At 67.4% G+C, this 16,818-nt stretch overlaps 3 protein-coding genes across 11 annotated transcripts in view; 2 read left to right on the forward strand and 1 right to left on the reverse strand.

Moving 5' to 3' along the window:
- The window catches only part of ERBB2 (erb-b2 receptor tyrosine kinase 2), a 9,538-nt gene extending 1,427 nt beyond the window's left edge, over positions 1-8,111 (forward strand). Inside the window, exons 2-27 of the mRNA XM_021378131.1 lie at positions 1,060-1,211; positions 1,302-1,470; positions 1,979-2,116; positions 2,226-2,294; positions 2,579-2,691; positions 2,766-2,907; positions 2,991-3,107; positions 3,353-3,479; positions 3,570-3,643; positions 3,734-3,824; positions 3,915-4,114; positions 4,214-4,346; positions 4,438-4,528; positions 4,618-4,778; positions 4,847-4,894; positions 4,981-5,119; positions 5,197-5,319; positions 5,392-5,490; positions 5,564-5,749; positions 5,828-5,983; positions 6,057-6,132; positions 6,207-6,353; positions 6,427-6,524; positions 6,595-6,765; positions 6,900-7,155; positions 7,242-8,111. Coding sequence (XP_021233806.1) covers positions 1,060-1,211; positions 1,302-1,470; positions 1,979-2,116; positions 2,226-2,294; positions 2,579-2,691; positions 2,766-2,907; positions 2,991-3,107; positions 3,353-3,479; positions 3,570-3,643; positions 3,734-3,824; positions 3,915-4,114; positions 4,214-4,346; positions 4,438-4,528; positions 4,618-4,778; positions 4,847-4,894; positions 4,981-5,119; positions 5,197-5,319; positions 5,392-5,490; positions 5,564-5,749; positions 5,828-5,983; positions 6,057-6,132; positions 6,207-6,353; positions 6,427-6,524; positions 6,595-6,765; positions 6,900-7,155; positions 7,242-7,585 — 3,620 coding nt within the window. The 3' untranslated portion in view covers positions 7,586-8,111. The remainder of the gene's footprint in view (positions 1-1,059; positions 1,212-1,301; positions 1,471-1,978; positions 2,117-2,225; positions 2,295-2,578; positions 2,692-2,765; positions 2,908-2,990; positions 3,108-3,352; positions 3,480-3,569; positions 3,644-3,733; positions 3,825-3,914; positions 4,115-4,213; positions 4,347-4,437; positions 4,529-4,617; positions 4,779-4,846; positions 4,895-4,980; positions 5,120-5,196; positions 5,320-5,391; positions 5,491-5,563; positions 5,750-5,827; positions 5,984-6,056; positions 6,133-6,206; positions 6,354-6,426; positions 6,525-6,594; positions 6,766-6,899; positions 7,156-7,241) is intronic.
- MIEN1 (migration and invasion enhancer 1) lies at positions 8,285-10,825 on the reverse strand. Its single transcript, XM_021377639.1, has 5 exons — positions 10,795-10,825; positions 9,904-10,327; positions 9,669-9,766; positions 9,203-9,279; positions 8,285-9,108 (listed from the first exon to the last, which is right to left on the reverse strand). The coding sequence occupies exons 1-5, from the start codon at positions 10,823-10,825 to the stop codon at positions 9,025-9,027; spliced, it is 714 nt and encodes a 237-aa protein (XP_021233314.1). The 3' UTR covers positions 8,285-9,024.
- Positions 10,918-16,686, forward strand: GRB7 (growth factor receptor bound protein 7). 9 transcript variants are annotated; one of them, XM_021378158.1, is made up of 15 exons: positions 10,918-11,031; positions 13,018-13,162; positions 13,243-13,387; positions 13,468-13,624; positions 13,708-13,829; positions 13,956-14,033; positions 14,339-14,476; positions 14,552-14,662; positions 14,782-14,880; positions 15,090-15,170; positions 15,258-15,374; positions 15,444-15,504; positions 15,601-15,688; positions 15,908-16,001; positions 16,073-16,686. In XM_021378158.1, the coding sequence occupies exons 1-15, from the start codon at positions 10,986-10,988 to the stop codon at positions 16,217-16,219; spliced, it is 1,629 nt and encodes a 542-aa protein (XP_021233833.1). In that variant the 5' UTR covers positions 10,918-10,985; the 3' UTR covers positions 16,220-16,686. The 9 variants fall into 9 exon arrangements, with proteins under 9 accessions (XP_021233833.1, XP_021233835.1, XP_021233836.1 ...); XM_021378160.1 differs by having other exon boundaries at positions 10,971-11,031; positions 12,991-13,162; positions 15,236-15,374; XM_021378161.1 differs by having other exon boundaries at positions 10,971-11,031; positions 12,991-13,162; positions 15,236-15,374; positions 15,447-15,504.

The raw sequence follows: 16,818 nt of genomic DNA on the forward strand, positions 1-16,818 counted from the left end.
CTGCAGCCCGGGTTGTCCCAGGGCCTCGTGGCAGCTGCCGGCACCGGGGGCTGTCACTCAGCCGCCGCGCGGCCCCCCCCTGCACAGAGGGCAGAGCAGAGCGTGCCCAACCCCTGCCTCAGTGCCCCCTGTCCCCTAACGGGGTGGTGATGGTGGAGCCGTGGGGTCAATGTTGGGGGCGACCGTGGCCCCCACCCCATTAGGTGAGAGGGGACAATGGGGACAACACGGTGACCCCGCTCAAGGGGAGGCACAGGGGGCACATGGGGCGCGGGGGTCTCGGGGGTCTTTGGGTGGGACCCAGACCCCAAAGCTCTCAGCGGGGCCGGGGGGGCCGTCCCGCGTGGCCGTGGGGCGCCGGGGGCCGCGGGCGTGCCGGGGCTGGGCCGTGCCTGCGTCACCCCGCTCGCTCCCCAAACACGCCCGACCTGAAAAGGCGGTTCCCGGCGGGACGCTGCGGCCGAGCCGTGCCACTCCACCGCCGTGACTCACCGCACACGGCCCCCCTCTCCTCTCCCCCCCTCCCCGGGACCCACCGCCACGCACGGGGGGACGGAGCGCGGCGGCCATGGGACGCGGCCATCCGGGGCTGTGCGCGGCGGCCGTCGCCGCTCAACAATCGCGTCTTGTCTGGGCGCTCCCCCCCGGCGGCGTGGGCAGAGCATTCCTGCTCCGCGGCCCCCGCCCCGCTCGGGGCCCCCCGGGCTGCGCTCGGTGCGGGCTGTGGGGCCGCGGCGGCATCCAGCCCCTGGCGCCCACCCAGAGCTGGACGTGGGCACGCGGTGGGGGTCGAGGCTGGACGCCGACGGGGGGGGTGAGGGGGGTGGTGTGGCGGTGGGAGCTTGGGGGCCCCCATCCCCGCGCATCCCGCGTCCCCCGTCCCCACGCCGCATGCGGGGGCCGCGCAGGAAGCCCATCGGAAGTTTTTGGGAGCAGATAACCGTCGGCAGCCGCATCCGCAGCATTTCCTGCGGCCGGATCCCGCGGGGGCGAGGGCACGGCCGGCCCCGGCTGACCTCCACCCCCCCCCACCGCCTCCCTCCCCGTCCGTCCCCGCAGTGTGCACCGGCACCGACATGAAGCTGCTGCAGCCCTCCAGCCCCGAGAGCCACTACGAGACCCTGCGGCACCTCTACCAGGGCTGCCAGGTGGTGCAGGGCAACCTGGAGCTCACCTACCTGCCCCCCGGCGCCGACACCGCCTTCCTCCAGGTGCGAGGATTCGGGGACACGTGGCACCGGGATGGGGGCCCTGGGAGCACCGCAAGGGTCTCACCGCCGTGCCCCCCCCCCCCCCCGCAGGACATCAAGGAGGTGCAGGGCTACGTGTTGATCGCCGAGAACCACGTGAGCGCCGTGGGGCTGCAGGGGCTGCGCATCATCCGTGGGACGCAGCTCTTCCAGGAGCGCTACGCGTTGGCCGTGCTGGGCAACGTGGGGCTGCGGCAGCTCGGCATGCGGCAGCTCACAGGTGGGGGGCAACGGGGGGGGGACGGACAGACGGACATGGGCAGCAGGTCCCTGCGTGGGGGCTGCAGGTCCATGAGTAGGGCTGGGCATAGAATCGCCACGTGGCTTGGGTTGGAAAGGACCCTAAAGATCATTGCATCACTGCACAATTGGGGGTGGAAGACCCCGAAGCCCACCCATCCCCAGCCCCTGCCACAGGGACCCTTCCCATAGCCCAGTGCCCACTGCCCCTGGCCTGGCCCTGAGCACCCCCAGGGATGGGGTCCCCACAGCTGCTCTGTGCCCTCATAGCAATGAATTTCTTCCTGACGTCTAACCTAAATCTCCCCTCTTTTACCTTAAAACCATTCCCCCCTGGCCTATCCCTATGCCCCCGGTAGAGCCCCTCCCCAGATTTTCTGCAGCCCCTTTTTGGTCACTGGGTGGGGACTCCAGGTCCCGCTGTGGGGCTGGGTGTCCCCACGGCGCCGTCCCCCCATGCTGATGGCAGCGCTCATCCTCCCGTGCAGAGATCCTGAAGGGGGGGGTGCACATCGAGGGGAACCCCCAGCTCTGCTTCCAGGAGACCATTCTCTGGACTGACATCTTCCACCGGCACAACGAGCTGCGCGGCGAGACCCGCGTGGAGAGCACCCGCAGCCGCACCTGTGAGCGGCCCAAGGGCTGGGGAGGGAGGCACAGGGGGGCTCAGAGCTGGTTGGGTTGAGGGGTGCCAGCCCCCCCAGCTCCCTACTGATGCCATCTGTCCCCTTGCAGGTCCCGACTGCCGGGCGCTGTGTGCCGAGGGGCACTGCTGGGGCGAGAGCCCGCAGGACTGCCAGACCCGTGAGTATGGGGCTGCTTGGAGCCCTCACCCCATAGGAACCCCCCAAACCCTTGGGTACTCCCCTATCCCTGCTCCATTCACCCCACGTAGCACCCAGATCCCTGCCCTGGGGCCCTCCATTGCCCCCACTAATCACCATGCTGCAGAACCCCCCCTCGTTAACAAACCCGTGCTCCAGAGACCTCCAGAAGCCTTTCCCCATAGACCTTCGGGATGCCACCTACCCCACAGATCCTAGGGGTGGGGTCCCTGTCCCATTGTGCCCCCCTTTTCTCCCCCCCAGTGACCAACAGCATCTGCCACGGGTGTCCACGCTGCAAGGGCACGAAGCCGACAGACTGCTGCCACGAGCAGTGCGCCGCGGGCTGCACCGGCCCCAAGCACTCCGACTGCCTGGTGGGCACGGGATGGGGGGTGGGCAGGGGACTCCCCCAGACACAGGGGCTGACGGCCAGAGCCCCCCCCCTCAGGCCTGTCTGAACTTCAACCGGAGCGGGATCTGCGAGCTGCACTGCCCCCCCCTCGTCATCTACAACTCCGACACCTTCGAGTCGGTGCCCAACCGCGATGGGCGCTACACCTTCGGTGCCAGCTGTGTCAGCCAGTGCCCCTGTGAGTGCAGGGGGGGTGGGGGGGGGGATCTGAGTGCCTCCTTACCCAGCTCTGAGCATCCTGTCCCCTCCCTTCCCCCCCAGATAACTACCTTGCAACAGAGGTGGGCTCCTGCACCCTCGTCTGCCCCCAGAACAGTCAGGAGGTGACAGTCAACAACGTGCAGAAGTGCGAGAAGTGCAGCAAGCCCTGCCCCGAGGGTGAGCACGTGGGGGGGGGTCTCAGCTGTGCGGCTGGGGGGGCTCTGGGGCACCCCTGGGGGGCTGCTACTCACTGAGAAGCTCTGCAGTGCTGGGGCGGCTCTGGAGAGCCCCTTGGGACTCCAGTGGGGGAAAGGGGCTGCTGTGCCCTGGGGGTTCTGCAGCATACTGACAGGCAGGCGGCACTTTGGGGGGGTCCTGGTGAATCTACCACCCCCTCTCTGCCCCCCCCCACGCCCCCCCAGTGTGCTACGGGCTGGGGGTGGATTTCCTCAAGGGTGTCCGTGCTGTCAACGCCTCCAACATCCGGCACTTCGCTGGCTGCACCAAGATCTTTGGCAGCCTGGCCTTCCTGCCCGAGACCTTTGCTGGGTAAGCACTGCACCCCCCCTATCCCAGGGGGAACCATTGGGACCCCCCCGTGGCCCCACCAACCCGGCCCCCCCTTCTCATCTCCCACAGGGACCCAAGCACCAACACAGCACCCCTGGACCCCCAACTGCTATCAATCTTCGAGAGCCTGGAGGAGCTGACGGGTGAGCGCGTGGGGATGGGGACATGTCCCCGAGACGGGGGCATAAAGCGAGCGGTGGTGACACTGTGTTCCCCCCCTTAACCCCCCCCAGGGTACCTGTACATTGCTGCCTGGCCACCTGGCCTGGAGGACCTGGGCGTCTTCCAGAACCTGCGCATCATCCGCGGCCGTGTGCTGCACAAGTGAGCGGGGACGAGGACCCAGGGGGGGTGGCACGGGGTGGGGGTGACACGGGGAGTGACGTGGGTGCTCACCTGGCTGTGTCTCGGCAGCGGTGCCTACTCGCTGACGCTGCGGGACCTGGCGGTGCGGGCGCTGGGGCTCCGTGCCCTGCAGGAGATCAGCAGCGGGATGGTGCTCATCCACCACAACCCCCAGCTCTGCTTCCTCCAGAAGGTGCCCTGGGACAGCATCTTCCGCCACCCCCGCCAGCGCCTCTTCCAGACCCACAACAAATCCCCCGAGCAGTGCGGTGAGGACCCCCCAGCCCCACCCCCAGCCCTGCTCACGGCCCCTTAGGGCCAGGCTGGGGGTGGGGGGGTAACAGTGTGTTCGACCTCCCCCCCTGCAGAGAGCGAGGGGCTGGTGTGCTTCCACCTCTGTGCCCACGGGCACTGCTGGGGGCCCGGCCCCACGCAATGCGTCTCCTGCGAGCGCTTCCTGCGTGGCCAGGAGTGCGTGGCCTCCTGCAACCTGCTGGATGGGTGAGCGTGGGGATGGGCTGAGCCCCGTGGGGGGTAATGGGACACTGCCCCACACCGATCCCAACCCCATCCCGCTCCCACTGCCCCGCAGCGCCATCCGGGAGCACGCCAACGGCACGCGCTGCCTGCCCTGCCACCCCGAGTGCCAGCCACAGAACGGCACCGAGACCTGCTTCGGATCGGTGAGCGCAGGGACATGGGGACACCAGCATGGGGGTGGCACTGCTGCCAGGTCCCTCACCCCCCCACCCCTATGTCCCCCACCCTGCAGGACGCGGATCAGTGCGTGGCATGCGCGCACTACAAGGACGGGCAGCAGTGTGTGCGGCGCTGCCCCAGCGGGGTGAAGGTGGACGCCTCCTTCGTGCCCATCTGGAAGTACCCGGACGAGGAGGGGGTCTGCCAGCTCTGCCCCACCAACTGCACCCACTCGTGAGTGCACACCATGGCCAGGTGTGGGGGGGGCTGCGGGGCCGCTCACCCACCCCGTGTCCCATCAGGTGCACCATCCGGGATGAGGACGGCTGTCCCGTGGACCAGAAGCCAAGGTACCACCACGGGTACCCCCACCCCATGGGGGGGCTCTAGAGGGGTGAACCCATCCCCACGTCCCTCATCACCTCCCATCCTGCAGCCAGGTGACGTCCATCATCGCCGGCGTGGTGGGGGCTCTGCTGGTCGTCGTCCTTCTGCTCATCACCGTTGTCTGCGTCAAGCGCCGGCGGCAGCAGGAGAGGAAGCACACCATGCGGCGGCTGCTGCAGGAGACCGAGGTTGGGATGCGGGACGATCCCGGGGGGAGGGCTCAGAGCATTGTCCCCCCCCCCCCTCACTCACCTGTCCCTCACAGCTGGTGGAGCCGCTGACGCCCAGCGGGGCCCTCCCCAACCAAGCGCAGATGCGCATCCTCAAGGAGACGGAGCTGAAAAAAGTGAAGGTTTTGGGCTCCGGTGCTTTTGGCACTGTCTATAAGGTGAGGGGTGGGACGCACCGCCGGTGGGATGGCACCATCTGTGTCCTCCTCGCTCACCGACCCCCCCCATAGGGCATCTGGATCCCCGACGGGGAGAGCGTGAAGATCCCGGTGGCCATCAAAGTGTTGCGGGAGAACACATCGCCCAAAGCCAACAAGGAGATCCTGGACGTGAGTGCGGCGGAGGCGGGCACGGGGCTGGGGAGTCGGTGCCAACCTGACCACCCATCCGTGCTGCCCGCAGGAAGCCTACGTGATGGCTGGGGTGGGCAGCCCCTACGTGTCACGGCTGCTGGGCATCTGCCTGACCTCCACGGTGCAGCTGGTGACGCAGCTGATGCCCTACGGCTGCCTGCTGGACTACGTGCGGGAGAACAAGGACCGCATCGGCTCCCAGGACCTGCTCAATTGGTGTGTGCAGATCGCCAAGGTAGGACCAGGGGCTGCCAGGAGGTGCGGGGGGTTGGGGGAGGGTTTGGGGCTGCAGGGCTTGACACCTGCCGCCCAGGGGATGAGCTACCTGGAGGAGGTGCGGCTGGTGCACCGCGACCTGGCTGCTCGCAACGTCCTGGTCAAGAGCCCCAACCACGTCAAAATCACCGACTTCGGGCTGGCACGGCTGCTTGATATCGACGAGACCGAGTACCACGCCGATGGGGGCAAGGTGGGACGTGGGGACGGGGTGACAGGGAGCGCGGTGGCCCCGGAGGGTCCCGCTCACCCCTCCATCCACGCAGGTCCCCATCAAGTGGATGGCACTGGAGTCCATCCTGCGCCGGCGCTTCACCCACCAGAGCGATGTCTGGAGCTACGGTGCGTCCCCGTGCTGGCTGTGGTGGGGCAGGGGGTCCCAGGGCAACGCTCACCCCTCGTCCCCGTGTCCCCAGGTGTCACCGTGTGGGAGCTGATGACCTTCGGGGCGAAACCGTACGATGGAATCCCGGCGCGAGAGATCCCCGACCTGCTGGAGAAAGGCGAGCGGCTGCCGCAGCCGCCTATCTGCACCATCGACGTCTACATGATCATGGTGAAATGTGAGTGGGGGGACATGGGGACACGGGGGCCAGGACCCCACCGCCGCCCTCACGGCTTTCGGCTCCGCCCCAGGCTGGATGATCGACTCTGAGTGCCGGCCCAAGTTCCGTGAGCTGGTCACCGAGTTCTCCCGCATGGCCCGCGACCCTCAGCGCTTCGTGGTCATCCAGGTAGGGGGTCCCGGGGGTCTTGCCCTCAGCAGTGCCCCGGCAGGCACTGACAGCCCCTCCTCGCCCTCAGAACGACATGATCGGGCTGCCCAGCTCCATGGACAGCACCTTCTACCGGGCGCTGCTGGAGGAGGAGGACATGGACGACCTGGTGGACGCCGAGGAGTACCTGGTCCCTCACCAGGGCTTCTTCAGCGCTGAGACCTCCACCGCCTACCGCAGCCGCATCTCCTCCACGCGGGTACGGGCCAGCAGAGGGGCTTGGGGCAGTGTGGTGCTGCGGGGTTCGAAGTCCCTAATGCGATCTGGAGACCCCATGGACCCCGAGCAACCTCACGGCACCATGCCCAGCTCCATGCCCTCTTGCCCCCTCAGAGCACGGCAGAGACCCCAGCTGACATGACAGAGGGCGAGGACTCGGCCGCCTTCCCCTTCTCACCGCAGAGCCTGGTGGAGGGGCCAGAGTGCCCTGTGCCGGAGGCTCTGGAGGTGGATGCTGGGGCCAAGGGAGCCCTGCCAAGCCCCCCAGCCACGCGGTACAGCGAGGACCCCACTGCGCTGCCAGGAGATGAGAGCGAGGGTTTGGACCCTGAGGGCTTCGCTACCCCAGCCCCCCATGCCACTATGCCAGGTAGGACAATATGGGACCTTGAGGAGGGCGGGGGGGAGTGGGTCAAGGACCCTGCTTGGCCTCTGACACATCCCTTGTCCCTGCAGAGTATGTGAATCAGGCTGGGGAGCGGCCAGCACCCCCCCGGCACCCCTGCGCACCGCCATCGCCACCAGACAAACCCAAGGGCCACCAAGGCAAGAACGGGCTCATCAAGGACACCAAGCACCCCTTCCTGGGGCCATTCGGCCACGCCGTGGAGAACCCCGAGTACCTGGCCCCCCCAGGGCTGCCGGTCCCCACCGCCTTCAGCCAGGCCTTCGACAATCCCTACTACTGGAACCAGGAGCCCCCCAAAGCCGGGGGCCCTGAGGGCGGCCCCAGCTCCACGCCGGCAGCTGAGAACCCCGAGTACCTGGGCTTGGCTGAGCCTGAGGACGTGGCTGTGTAGGGCAGGGCCGCCAATGGACCCCCCTTCACCGAGGCAGCTTGGGGAGGGCCGGCGTGAGGCCGGCAGCGGATGTGGGGCTGGGACCGGCCCCTCTGCACAGCGTGTCCTGTGCTGCAGGAGAGCCCAGGGCTCTGTGGGACGGGGCAGCAGCATGGCGGGGGCACAGAGGACCCCCAAAAGGAGCCCAAAAACCCCACTGAGATGGATGCTTGAACCCCACATGGTTCCCTGAGGGATGAGGAAGATGGAAGCAGCATCACCCCGACCAGCACAGGACTGGGAGCCCCATCGTGCTGCAACTCGTCACCACACACCCGTGCCACGCTGCCGCTGTCCCAAAGGCTCCTCTGCCACCACCGTGCCCCCAGCCCCCTCCCCACCGGCGCCCACCCGCGCCGGACACACTGACTTGCACTGAGCAGGTGGACACCGGGCAGCCCGAGCTCCTGCTGGATTCCTGTGAAGCTGATGGTGTCACACCTGGATGTATATTTGATCATTGTATATGGTTTGTTTTTTTTTTCTACTCCGATTGTCTGCGTGGTTTGCTCCCATCTCCTCCATCTGCTGCTGTCACCGCAGCATCGAGGGAAAGCCCTGATCTCACTGGGCTGTGGCCAAGGACAGGGCAGCCAGGGGCCAACCTAATCTCACTGTCCCTGCCCCTGTCCCCACTACAATCTCCAGGGACACAGGAGCCACGTTTTCCTCCGTCCTTTATTCAGCACTGGGCCATGGGGCTTACAGACAGTTCATAATAAATAGGGGACGGCCACCTCGGCTCGGCCACACTGCCCTGGGCTCAGCCGCCCCGTGGCAAAGGGCAGAGTCATTACGTGGGGAGGGCCAGAGCCAGGAGCCTGGGAATGGGGCAGTGGGGGAAGCTCGTGGCCGTTAAATGAACCCCGGGGCTGTGGGGACAGAGCCAAGCAGGGGTTCCCATGGCCGGCCAGTCCCCGCTGCCCTCCTACCTGTTTAAACAGTGATCAGAGAAGCTGTAATCATTAACGAACCACACTCAAGTTTACGGCGAGCAGCGTTCCTCTTCATTAACCTTTGGGAGCTCTGAAGCCGCCGCGGCCCCTCTGACGGTCAGGGTTGGGCTGGGCGTTCACTGGCCTCACAGGTCAGGGGGCAGCGGGGCTGTGCAGTGCCCCAAACCCCCCAGGGGCTGAGAACGAGAGCCCCCCCCCAGTGCTACTGCTGGAAGGAGGGGCAGGAGGGGAGCAGGCAGGAAAGTGCCACGGTTGCAGCCCACGCATGGGGTGGACGTAGCCTCAGGGGATGGGCAGAGCCGGACCGGTGACACCAGCACCATGGCAGCTCCCCTCCTTATGCTCCCGCGTTCCCCCAACCTCCCCAGGGGTGCAGGAAGTTAACGGGGAGCAGCGAAGCCCAGGGGGTGCTGAGGGGACAGGAGACCCCCACCAGGCACAGGGCTACAAGATGATGCAGGGGGGGCGGCTGTTGGTGATCTTCTCCAGCGGTTCCCCATTCCTGGCTCTGCGGATCGCTTCGATCAGCTGTGGAGATGGGGGGGGGGGGCACGTGTTGCTCTCGGCCGCCCTGCACCATGCACCACTGTGCCCCCATCCCAGTACCAGGCCGGGTACTCACGTCCTTCTCGTAGGGAAAGCCTCCGTTCTCCAGCTTGGAGAAGACCAGCTGCCCGTTGATTTCAATCTCAAAGGCGCCTTGTAAACAGAAGGAGCCATAAGCTGTGCCCCCCCCCGCTCCCATCCCCACCGTGCCAAACCACCACCTGCAGCAGGATGGGGCTGGGGGGGTCCCGGGGCCTCTGCACCCCAAGGGAACAGATATGGGGCTGAGGTCACCTCGCCATCTCCAGCGCTCAGGGAGTGAGGCACAACCCCCCCCCCCAGCCTCTATGCGAGCTCGTAACGGGCTCAGTCCCAGCGCCTCCCAGCAGATGGGGCTGAGACCCAAAGCAGCACCAGGGAGGGGACACAAACACACACCTTTCCTCATGGGAAAGGCCCAAAGATCCCCGGGGGCCCTTATACACCCACGGGAATATCCAGAGCCCCTCCGCGGACCCCCTCAGCCCCGCCCCGGAGCTCACCGGTGCCCCCCAGGCGGGACTCGATCTCGATGTCGGGGTATTCCTCCCGCACGGCGCTCGCCAGCTCCTCGTAGGTGGCCCCGAAGCCGCAGGGTTCGCTGCGGGCGGGAGCGAGCCCAAAAGCTGCAACCCCTTCCCCAGCCCAGAGCCCCCACATCCCGCCCGGAGCTCCCCGCGCTCCTCCGCCCTCTCCCAGCGCCGCCGCCGCCCCTCCCGGAGGCGGCGGGGCCCTCACCAGTACTCCACCATGATGTGGACCCGCCGCTCGGAACCGGAAGCAAAACCGTCTCCGGCTTCGGCCTCAGCCGCAGCGGCCGCCGCCTCGCTGCCCCCGCTCATCGCCGCTCGCCTACCGCCGCTTCCGGGTGGCGCCACGTGACACAGCGCTTCCGGCCGCGCTGCGCCGCCCTCTCGTCTGCTCCGCTTCCGCCGCTCTACCGCCCTCTGCTGGTGGGAGGAGCGCGCAGCACCGGGGCCCCCCCGCTGCCCCCTGCGGAGCGTGGGGACGCAGAGAGACCCCGCGTGGGGACGCAGAGACCCGCGGGGGCACAGAGAGACCCCGTGGGGAGACAGAGACCTCCGGGAGCCCCGCAGGCCCCACGGGGACGTGCACAGAACCACGGAGCCTGCCCCGCAACTGTGGGACCCCCACAGACCCCCTCACCATGGGACCCCCACGGTGTGACCCACAGCCCGCAGCCCCACGGAACCCTCACGGGACCCCCACGGGGCCCTCGGGATCCTCCGTGGAGGGACACCCCGTGGGGACCCCCTCTGGGGACTCGATGACACTAGGGGACCCCCAGCACCCCACGGGGATCCCCTGTGCCTCCTATGGGGGAGGCCTCCAGACCCACGGGGACACTCTCGGGCCCCACTGGGACCCCAAGTCCCCCGAGGAGACCCCATGGGCACCTCAATGCATCTCCATCCGTGTGCGCCCCACATATCGCCCAGGAGACCCCCATAGATCCCACTGGGGACCCCCTTCCCCACTCCATCCCTTCACACGTGGTTCCCACAGTGGGGGTCCCGCCCCACACCTTGGCCGGCCACCCCCGTGGGACAGAGGCGGGCAGGAGATGGCATCCCCCCATCCTGCATCCCACCCACCTCTGCCCCACACCTTGGCCGGCCTCGGGGTCACCCCAGTGCATTGTGGGAAGCTCCTCATCCCCACTGGGACCCCACTGGGATGGCACCCCACTGGGGTGGGGGCCATCGTGGGGCCGTTGTGGGGCTGCGGCCGCCCCGGTTCTGTGATGTCAGGCGGGGGCGGGCGCTGGCGCAGGTAGATAAAGCCGGGGAAAAACAGGAATGCCCGGTCCGGCGGGAGGACGGCGGGACGCGGCGAGCGCTGCAGGTAGGAGCGGGGTTAGGGTGGGGGTCCCTGTGCTGTGGGACCACCAGGTGCTGCTCCCATTCCCCCCATCCCGGCCCTTTTCCTCCTGTCTTCCTCCTGGCTCTTCTTCTTCCTCCTCTGCCGCCAACGCCCCATAGCCACAGGAATCCCAGTTCTACAGCACCGGCACCCGCCGGGCCCTCACCCGCAGCCCTATAGGATCCCGTCCCTATAGCCTTGGTGACCCTCTGACCCCATCCCATAACCCTGGTGGCCCTGGGAACTGTGCCCTATAGTGCTGGTGGCCCTGGGATCCCATCTTTTCCTCCTGGTGGCTCTGCTGGCCTGGTGGCCTTGGGATCCTGTCCCTTTAACCCTGGTGGCCTTCAGACCCCATCCCTTTAAACCAATGGCCCCAGGAACTTTGTCCCATAACTGTAGTGGCCCTTGGAAGCAATCCTTGGCTCTGGTGGCCCTCTGGGAGGCAGCGCAGTGACCCCTGTCCCCCTGCCCCACAGCGCTGGCGCTGTGTCCCTTAACACCGGTGGCCCTCCTCCCTCCGCCCCATAGCTCCAAGGCCATCCCTTTGTCCCCTACCCCAGGGACACTCTATGAACCCCATTGCTGCCGCCACCCCACTACAGCCACTGGGCTGGGGTGACCTGAGGCCACGGTGAGGGGCTGGTGGTGTGGGGGCTCCATGGGGTCCCCATTCATTACCCCCACCCACGCCTGCATGGTTTGGGGGTGGCCAGGACTCCTCCAGCATCTTTGTTATCCCCATGTCCCCACTTTGAGGATTAGGCAGAGACACCAAACCCGCAGCACCTGGAGCAGGTGGGGTTTTGGGGTGAGGGGACAGAGCAGTGGGCTGGGGATGGGGCTGGAATAAAGATGGGGATGGGATAGGGATGGGGATGGGGATGGGGATGGGGATGGGGATGGGGATGGGGATGGCCCTGTACATCTCAGCACCACGGTGCTTTGGCACCATGCGGGCAGGGCCCCGGTGCCCGCCCGGCCGTGGACTTGGATCCCACACCATCACCACTGGGAGGTGGGGATGGAGCGGCCGCGGGTGAATGATTAACGCCGAGTGCCACCGGCGCAGCACAGTGCCACACACGCGTGTGTTACGTGTGCCGCGTGCCGGACGGCCGCTCTGCCGCGCCGGGCTTTGCTTGCTTCTGCTTGTCCTGGGCAGCGTGTGCCGAGCCGTGCCAGGCCATGCCGATCCATGCCGAGCCGTGCGGGGTCCCCCAGGGCACCGCCGTGTCCCCGTGTCCCCTGCACGCGTGGGTGCTGGCAGCGGGCATGGGGCCGTGGGCGAGGGCGGCGCGGCGGGGGGCCGTTCCCACGGCGGGCTCCGTCTCCTCGCCCCCGGCCCCGGCGCGGCGCGGATGCCAGCACGGTGAGGTGGAGCTGGGAGCGGCCGCCAGAACTGGTTTGGCCGGACCCGAGGAGGTGGCTGGGCTGGGCCGTGCCGCGCCGTGATGACGGCTCTGCCGACGCGGTGCTCGCGGCACGGCACGGAGCGGCTCATCCCGGCACAACATGGCACAATTCACCCCGGCACAGCACGGCGCAGCCCAGCTTGGCCCACTTCAGCCCAGCGCAGCTCAGCCCGGCCCTGTTCAGCCCCCTTGGCCGGTCTCAGCCCAGTTTGCTCCAGTTTGGCTCAGTTCAGCCCCCCTCACCCACCACCAGTCTCCCACTGGTGATGCTGGAGCACTGGAGCGCTTCCCACGTGGGAAATGGAGGCGTGGGAGATTCTCCATTGTCTCACACGGAGCTGTGCCCTTCACTGCAGTGCCAAAGCCTTTGGGCTGAGGACGGCGGCATCGGCAACGCGCAGCCCCCGGGGGTGGGCAGGAGCCAGGGCTGCTGGGGGGGGCAGGTGGGGCGGTGCTGAGTCACCCCCACGCTGACTCACACCACTCATCTGAAACCACACTGGGGTGGGTGCTGGGTGGGAGCCAGCTGCAGCCCCCGTGCTCTGCCCCTCAGATGATGCCATGGACGGGGGGGCCCAGCAGAGCGGCATCCGGGACCCCCCCGGGGTGGGCAGCGTGGAGCAGGAGGGGGATGTGGGTGAGGGGCCGCCCACCACCGACCTGCGCCGCTCACAGCCCCTCTTCATCCACAGCACCAGGTGGGTGTGAGGGGCTCAGCCCCGCGGTGTGGGGTGGGATGAGGGGCAGGCAGGGGGCTCAGCCCATCTCTGCCCCGCAGTCGGCCGCTGTCAGAGGAGGAGCCGCGTGCCTCATCGCTGCCCAACATCCCCAACCCCTTCCCCGAGCTCTGCAGCCCTTCCAACTCGCCCATCCTCAGCAGCCTCCCCGGCGGGCAGGGACCCCCCCGTGAAGGCGCCTGCCACGTGAGTGCCCGGTGGTGGGTCTGGGGGCTCCGGGGATCCCCCGCTGGGTAACGGGGCCCTGACCTACGGTGGTCCTGCAGCTGGTGAAGGTGTTCAGCGAGGACGGGTCGTGCCGCTCGCTGGAGGTGTCGGCGGGCACAACGGCGCGGCAGCTCTGCGAGATGCTGGTGCAGAGGACGCACGCGCTGCACGACCACAGCTGGGCCCTGGTGGAGCTGCACCAGCACCTGGCGCTGGGTGAGCTCGCGGCACGGCGCGGCGTGGCACGGCATGGCACAGCATGGCACGGCACAGCCCCTGCTGAGCCCCTGTCCCCGCAGAGCGCTGCCTGGAGGACCACGAGTCGGTGGTGGAGGTGCAGAGCGCGTGGCCCCTCGGCGCCGACAGCCGCTTCGTCTTCCGCAAGAACTTCGCCAAGTACGAGCTCTTCAAGAGCAACGCGGTACGTGGCCACCGCAGGACAAGGGTCCCAAAGAATCCAGGTGCCCCATGGCAGCTACAGACTCCACAGGGCCCCTACGCCCCATGGAGAGCGGCAGGCGTCCCCTGACCCACCTGTCCCCCCCAGCAGTCCCTCTTCCCCGAGGTGATGGTGTCCAGTTGTCTGGAGGCGAACAAGAGCATGGCGCACTCGGAGCTCATCCAGGTACGGCAGCGCTGGGCTTGGAGGCACCGTGAGGGCTCAACAAAGCCATGGGGACCCAACGGTGCCATGGGGACCCAAGCATGGAACAGGGAGACAACGGTGCCATGGGAACCCAACCATGACAAAGGGAACCAACGGTGCCATGGGAAACCCACCATGACATGGGGACTCAAGCACTCCATGGGTACTTTACGGTGGCATGGGGACCCAAACATGACACTGGGACCCAACTTTGCCATGGGGATCCAACCATGCCATGGGGACCTGCTGTGCCTGGCCACCCCTCAGCCCCTGTCTCCCCCCAGAACTTCCTGAACTCCGGGAGCTGCCCCGAGGTGCAGGGCTTCCTGCAGCTGCGTGAGGCCGGCCGCAAGGTCTGGAAGCGTTTCTACTTCTCCCTGCGCCGCTCGGGGCTCTACTACTCCACCAAAGGCACGTCCAAGGTGAGGCGCAGCCAAGGGCACCCCGAGCCTGGGGGGCACTGGGGGCAGCCCCTGACTCCCCCTCCCCGGCCCCAGGACCCCCGGCACCTGCAGTACTTCGCCGACCTCACCGAGTCCAACATCTACTACGTGACACAGGGCAAGAAGCACTATGGGACACCCACCGAGTTCGGGTTCTGCATCAAGGTGAGTCCCTTCTGGGCACCCTACCCAGCTCTGCACAGGGTCTTTGCCCACCGAGGGGTGACAGGGACATGGAGGGGTCCGGGGGGCTGCTCTGCGATGGATCTGGCTTCTCCCTGCAGCCCTACAAGGTGCGCAGTGGGGTGAAGGGCCTGAAGCTGCTCTGCAGCGAGGATGAGCAGAGCCGAACCTGCTGGATGGCAGCATTCCGCCTCTTCAAGGTGAGCCCCAGCTGGCGGGTACTGGGGGGCACTGGGGGGCACTGGAGGGTGCCAGAGTGATGCTGAAGAGAAGCTGAGGGACATTGGAGGGGATCTGGTGGACGCTGGGAGGGCAGTGGAGGAGGCTGGGTGATGCTGAGTTGTACTGGGAGGCACCGGGGAGACACCGAGGGATGCTCACACTGCCATGCCCCCCGGGACCCCCCCAGTACGGCATGCAGCTCTACCGCAACTACCAGCAAGCGCAGACACGCCTGAGCCAGCACCCCTGGATCAGCCCCACGCCACTGGTGAGTGTCCCCCCACCCCCTCCAGGTGCAGCCCCGATCCATGGGGTGCCCCATAGCCCCCCAAGCCCGCTGTCACTGTCCCCGCAGCAGAGCGTGTCGGACAGCGCGCTGGTGGCCATGGACTTCTCAGGGTGCACAGGGCGGGTGATCGAGAACCCCAGCGAGGTGCTGACAGCGGCGCTGGAGGAGGCGCAGGCCTGGAGGGTGAGTGGGGGGCGCGGGATGGGATCGGGACCCCCCCTCGGTGTGCGCTCACTCTGTTTGCATGGCCAGAAGAAGACGACGCACCGGTACAGCCTGCCTGCCGCCTGCCAGAGCTCCCCGCTCAGCGCCGGTGAGCAGTGGCCATAGGGCAGGAACATGGAGACCCCCAAGTGAGGGGTCCCTGCCCAGAGTGGCCCCCCTTGACGCCCTTCTCCCCTTCCTGCAGCCATCCACCGCACCCAGCCCTGGTTCCACGGGCGCATCTCACGGGAGGACACCCAGCAGCTCATCGGCCGCCAGGGGCTGGTGGATGGGTAAGGAGCAGGGGGGTCACAGAGGGGATTGGGGATCCCTGGGGTGCACAAAGCCCCTAGAGGTTGTGGAGTCCCACAGCATAGAGAGGGCTCACAGGGGGTATAGGGTGGTCCTGGAGCCTGGGGGATGGGGGGGATAGGATTGCAAGGCGGAGGGGGACATAGGGGTCACACAGGGCCCCCTGGGGCTTTGGGGTGACTCTGCTCTGGGGCTCACAGCGTGTTCCTGGTGAGGGAGAGCCAGCGCAACCCCAAGGGCTTCGTGCTGTCCCTGTGCCACCTGCAGAAAGTCAAGCACTATCTCATCCTGCCAGTGAGTGCCATGGCTGTGGGGTGGGTTGGAGGGGGGGGCACAGCCAGTCCTGACGCTCACCTGCCTGGCAGAGCGAGGAGGAGGGGCGGCTCTACTTCACCATGGACGACGGACAGACCCGCTTCGCTGACCTCATCCAGCTCGTGGAGTTCCACCAGATCAACCGCGGCATCCTGCCCTGCAAGCTGCGCCACTACTGCACCTGCGTGGCCCTATGAGCCTGGCGCTGCCAGCACGGCTTGGCACGGCTCAGCGTGGCATTGCCAGCATAAATTGGCACAGCTTGGCACAGCATTGCTGGCATAGGTTGGCACAGCTCGGCACAGTGCAGCAGCGGTGGCACAGCTCGGCACAGCCAGCACGGCACGGCACAGCCCTGCCAGCACACAAGGGCACCGCTTGCAGCAGTGAGCACAGGGACGAAGGGGGCTCACCCCACACCCTGCTGCTGTGGCCCCCCACACTCTTGCACTTTGTCCCCCCCCAGGGCCAGCCCCTCCATCCTCACGGGGTCATGGCTGCAGACCCCTCACCCCCAGCCCCTGTAGCCCCTCCCCCCTCTTGGATGGGTGGGTGGGGGAGGATGCAGGGCTGGGGTCCCCACCACACCTCCCCATGCCCCCCCAAGGCCAGTCGAACTGTGATGTGTTTTATACAAAGTGAGAATAAACGTTATTTTTTCAGAGCTCCCGTTTCACCCCTTTCCAAAGCCACCCTCACCCCATGCATGTCGGGGGGGGTCAGCCCCATTGCATAGCAGCAGCACCCCCGCACTGCCACGTCCTCGCAGTGCCCCCCGGCCCCGCACAAAGGCCCC

This window comes from Numida meleagris, chromosome 26 (assembly GCF_002078875.1).
Source record: "Numida meleagris isolate 19003 breed g44 Domestic line chromosome 26, NumMel1.0, whole genome shotgun sequence".
Lineage (NCBI taxonomy): Eukaryota > Metazoa > Chordata > Aves > Galliformes > Numididae > Numida > Numida meleagris.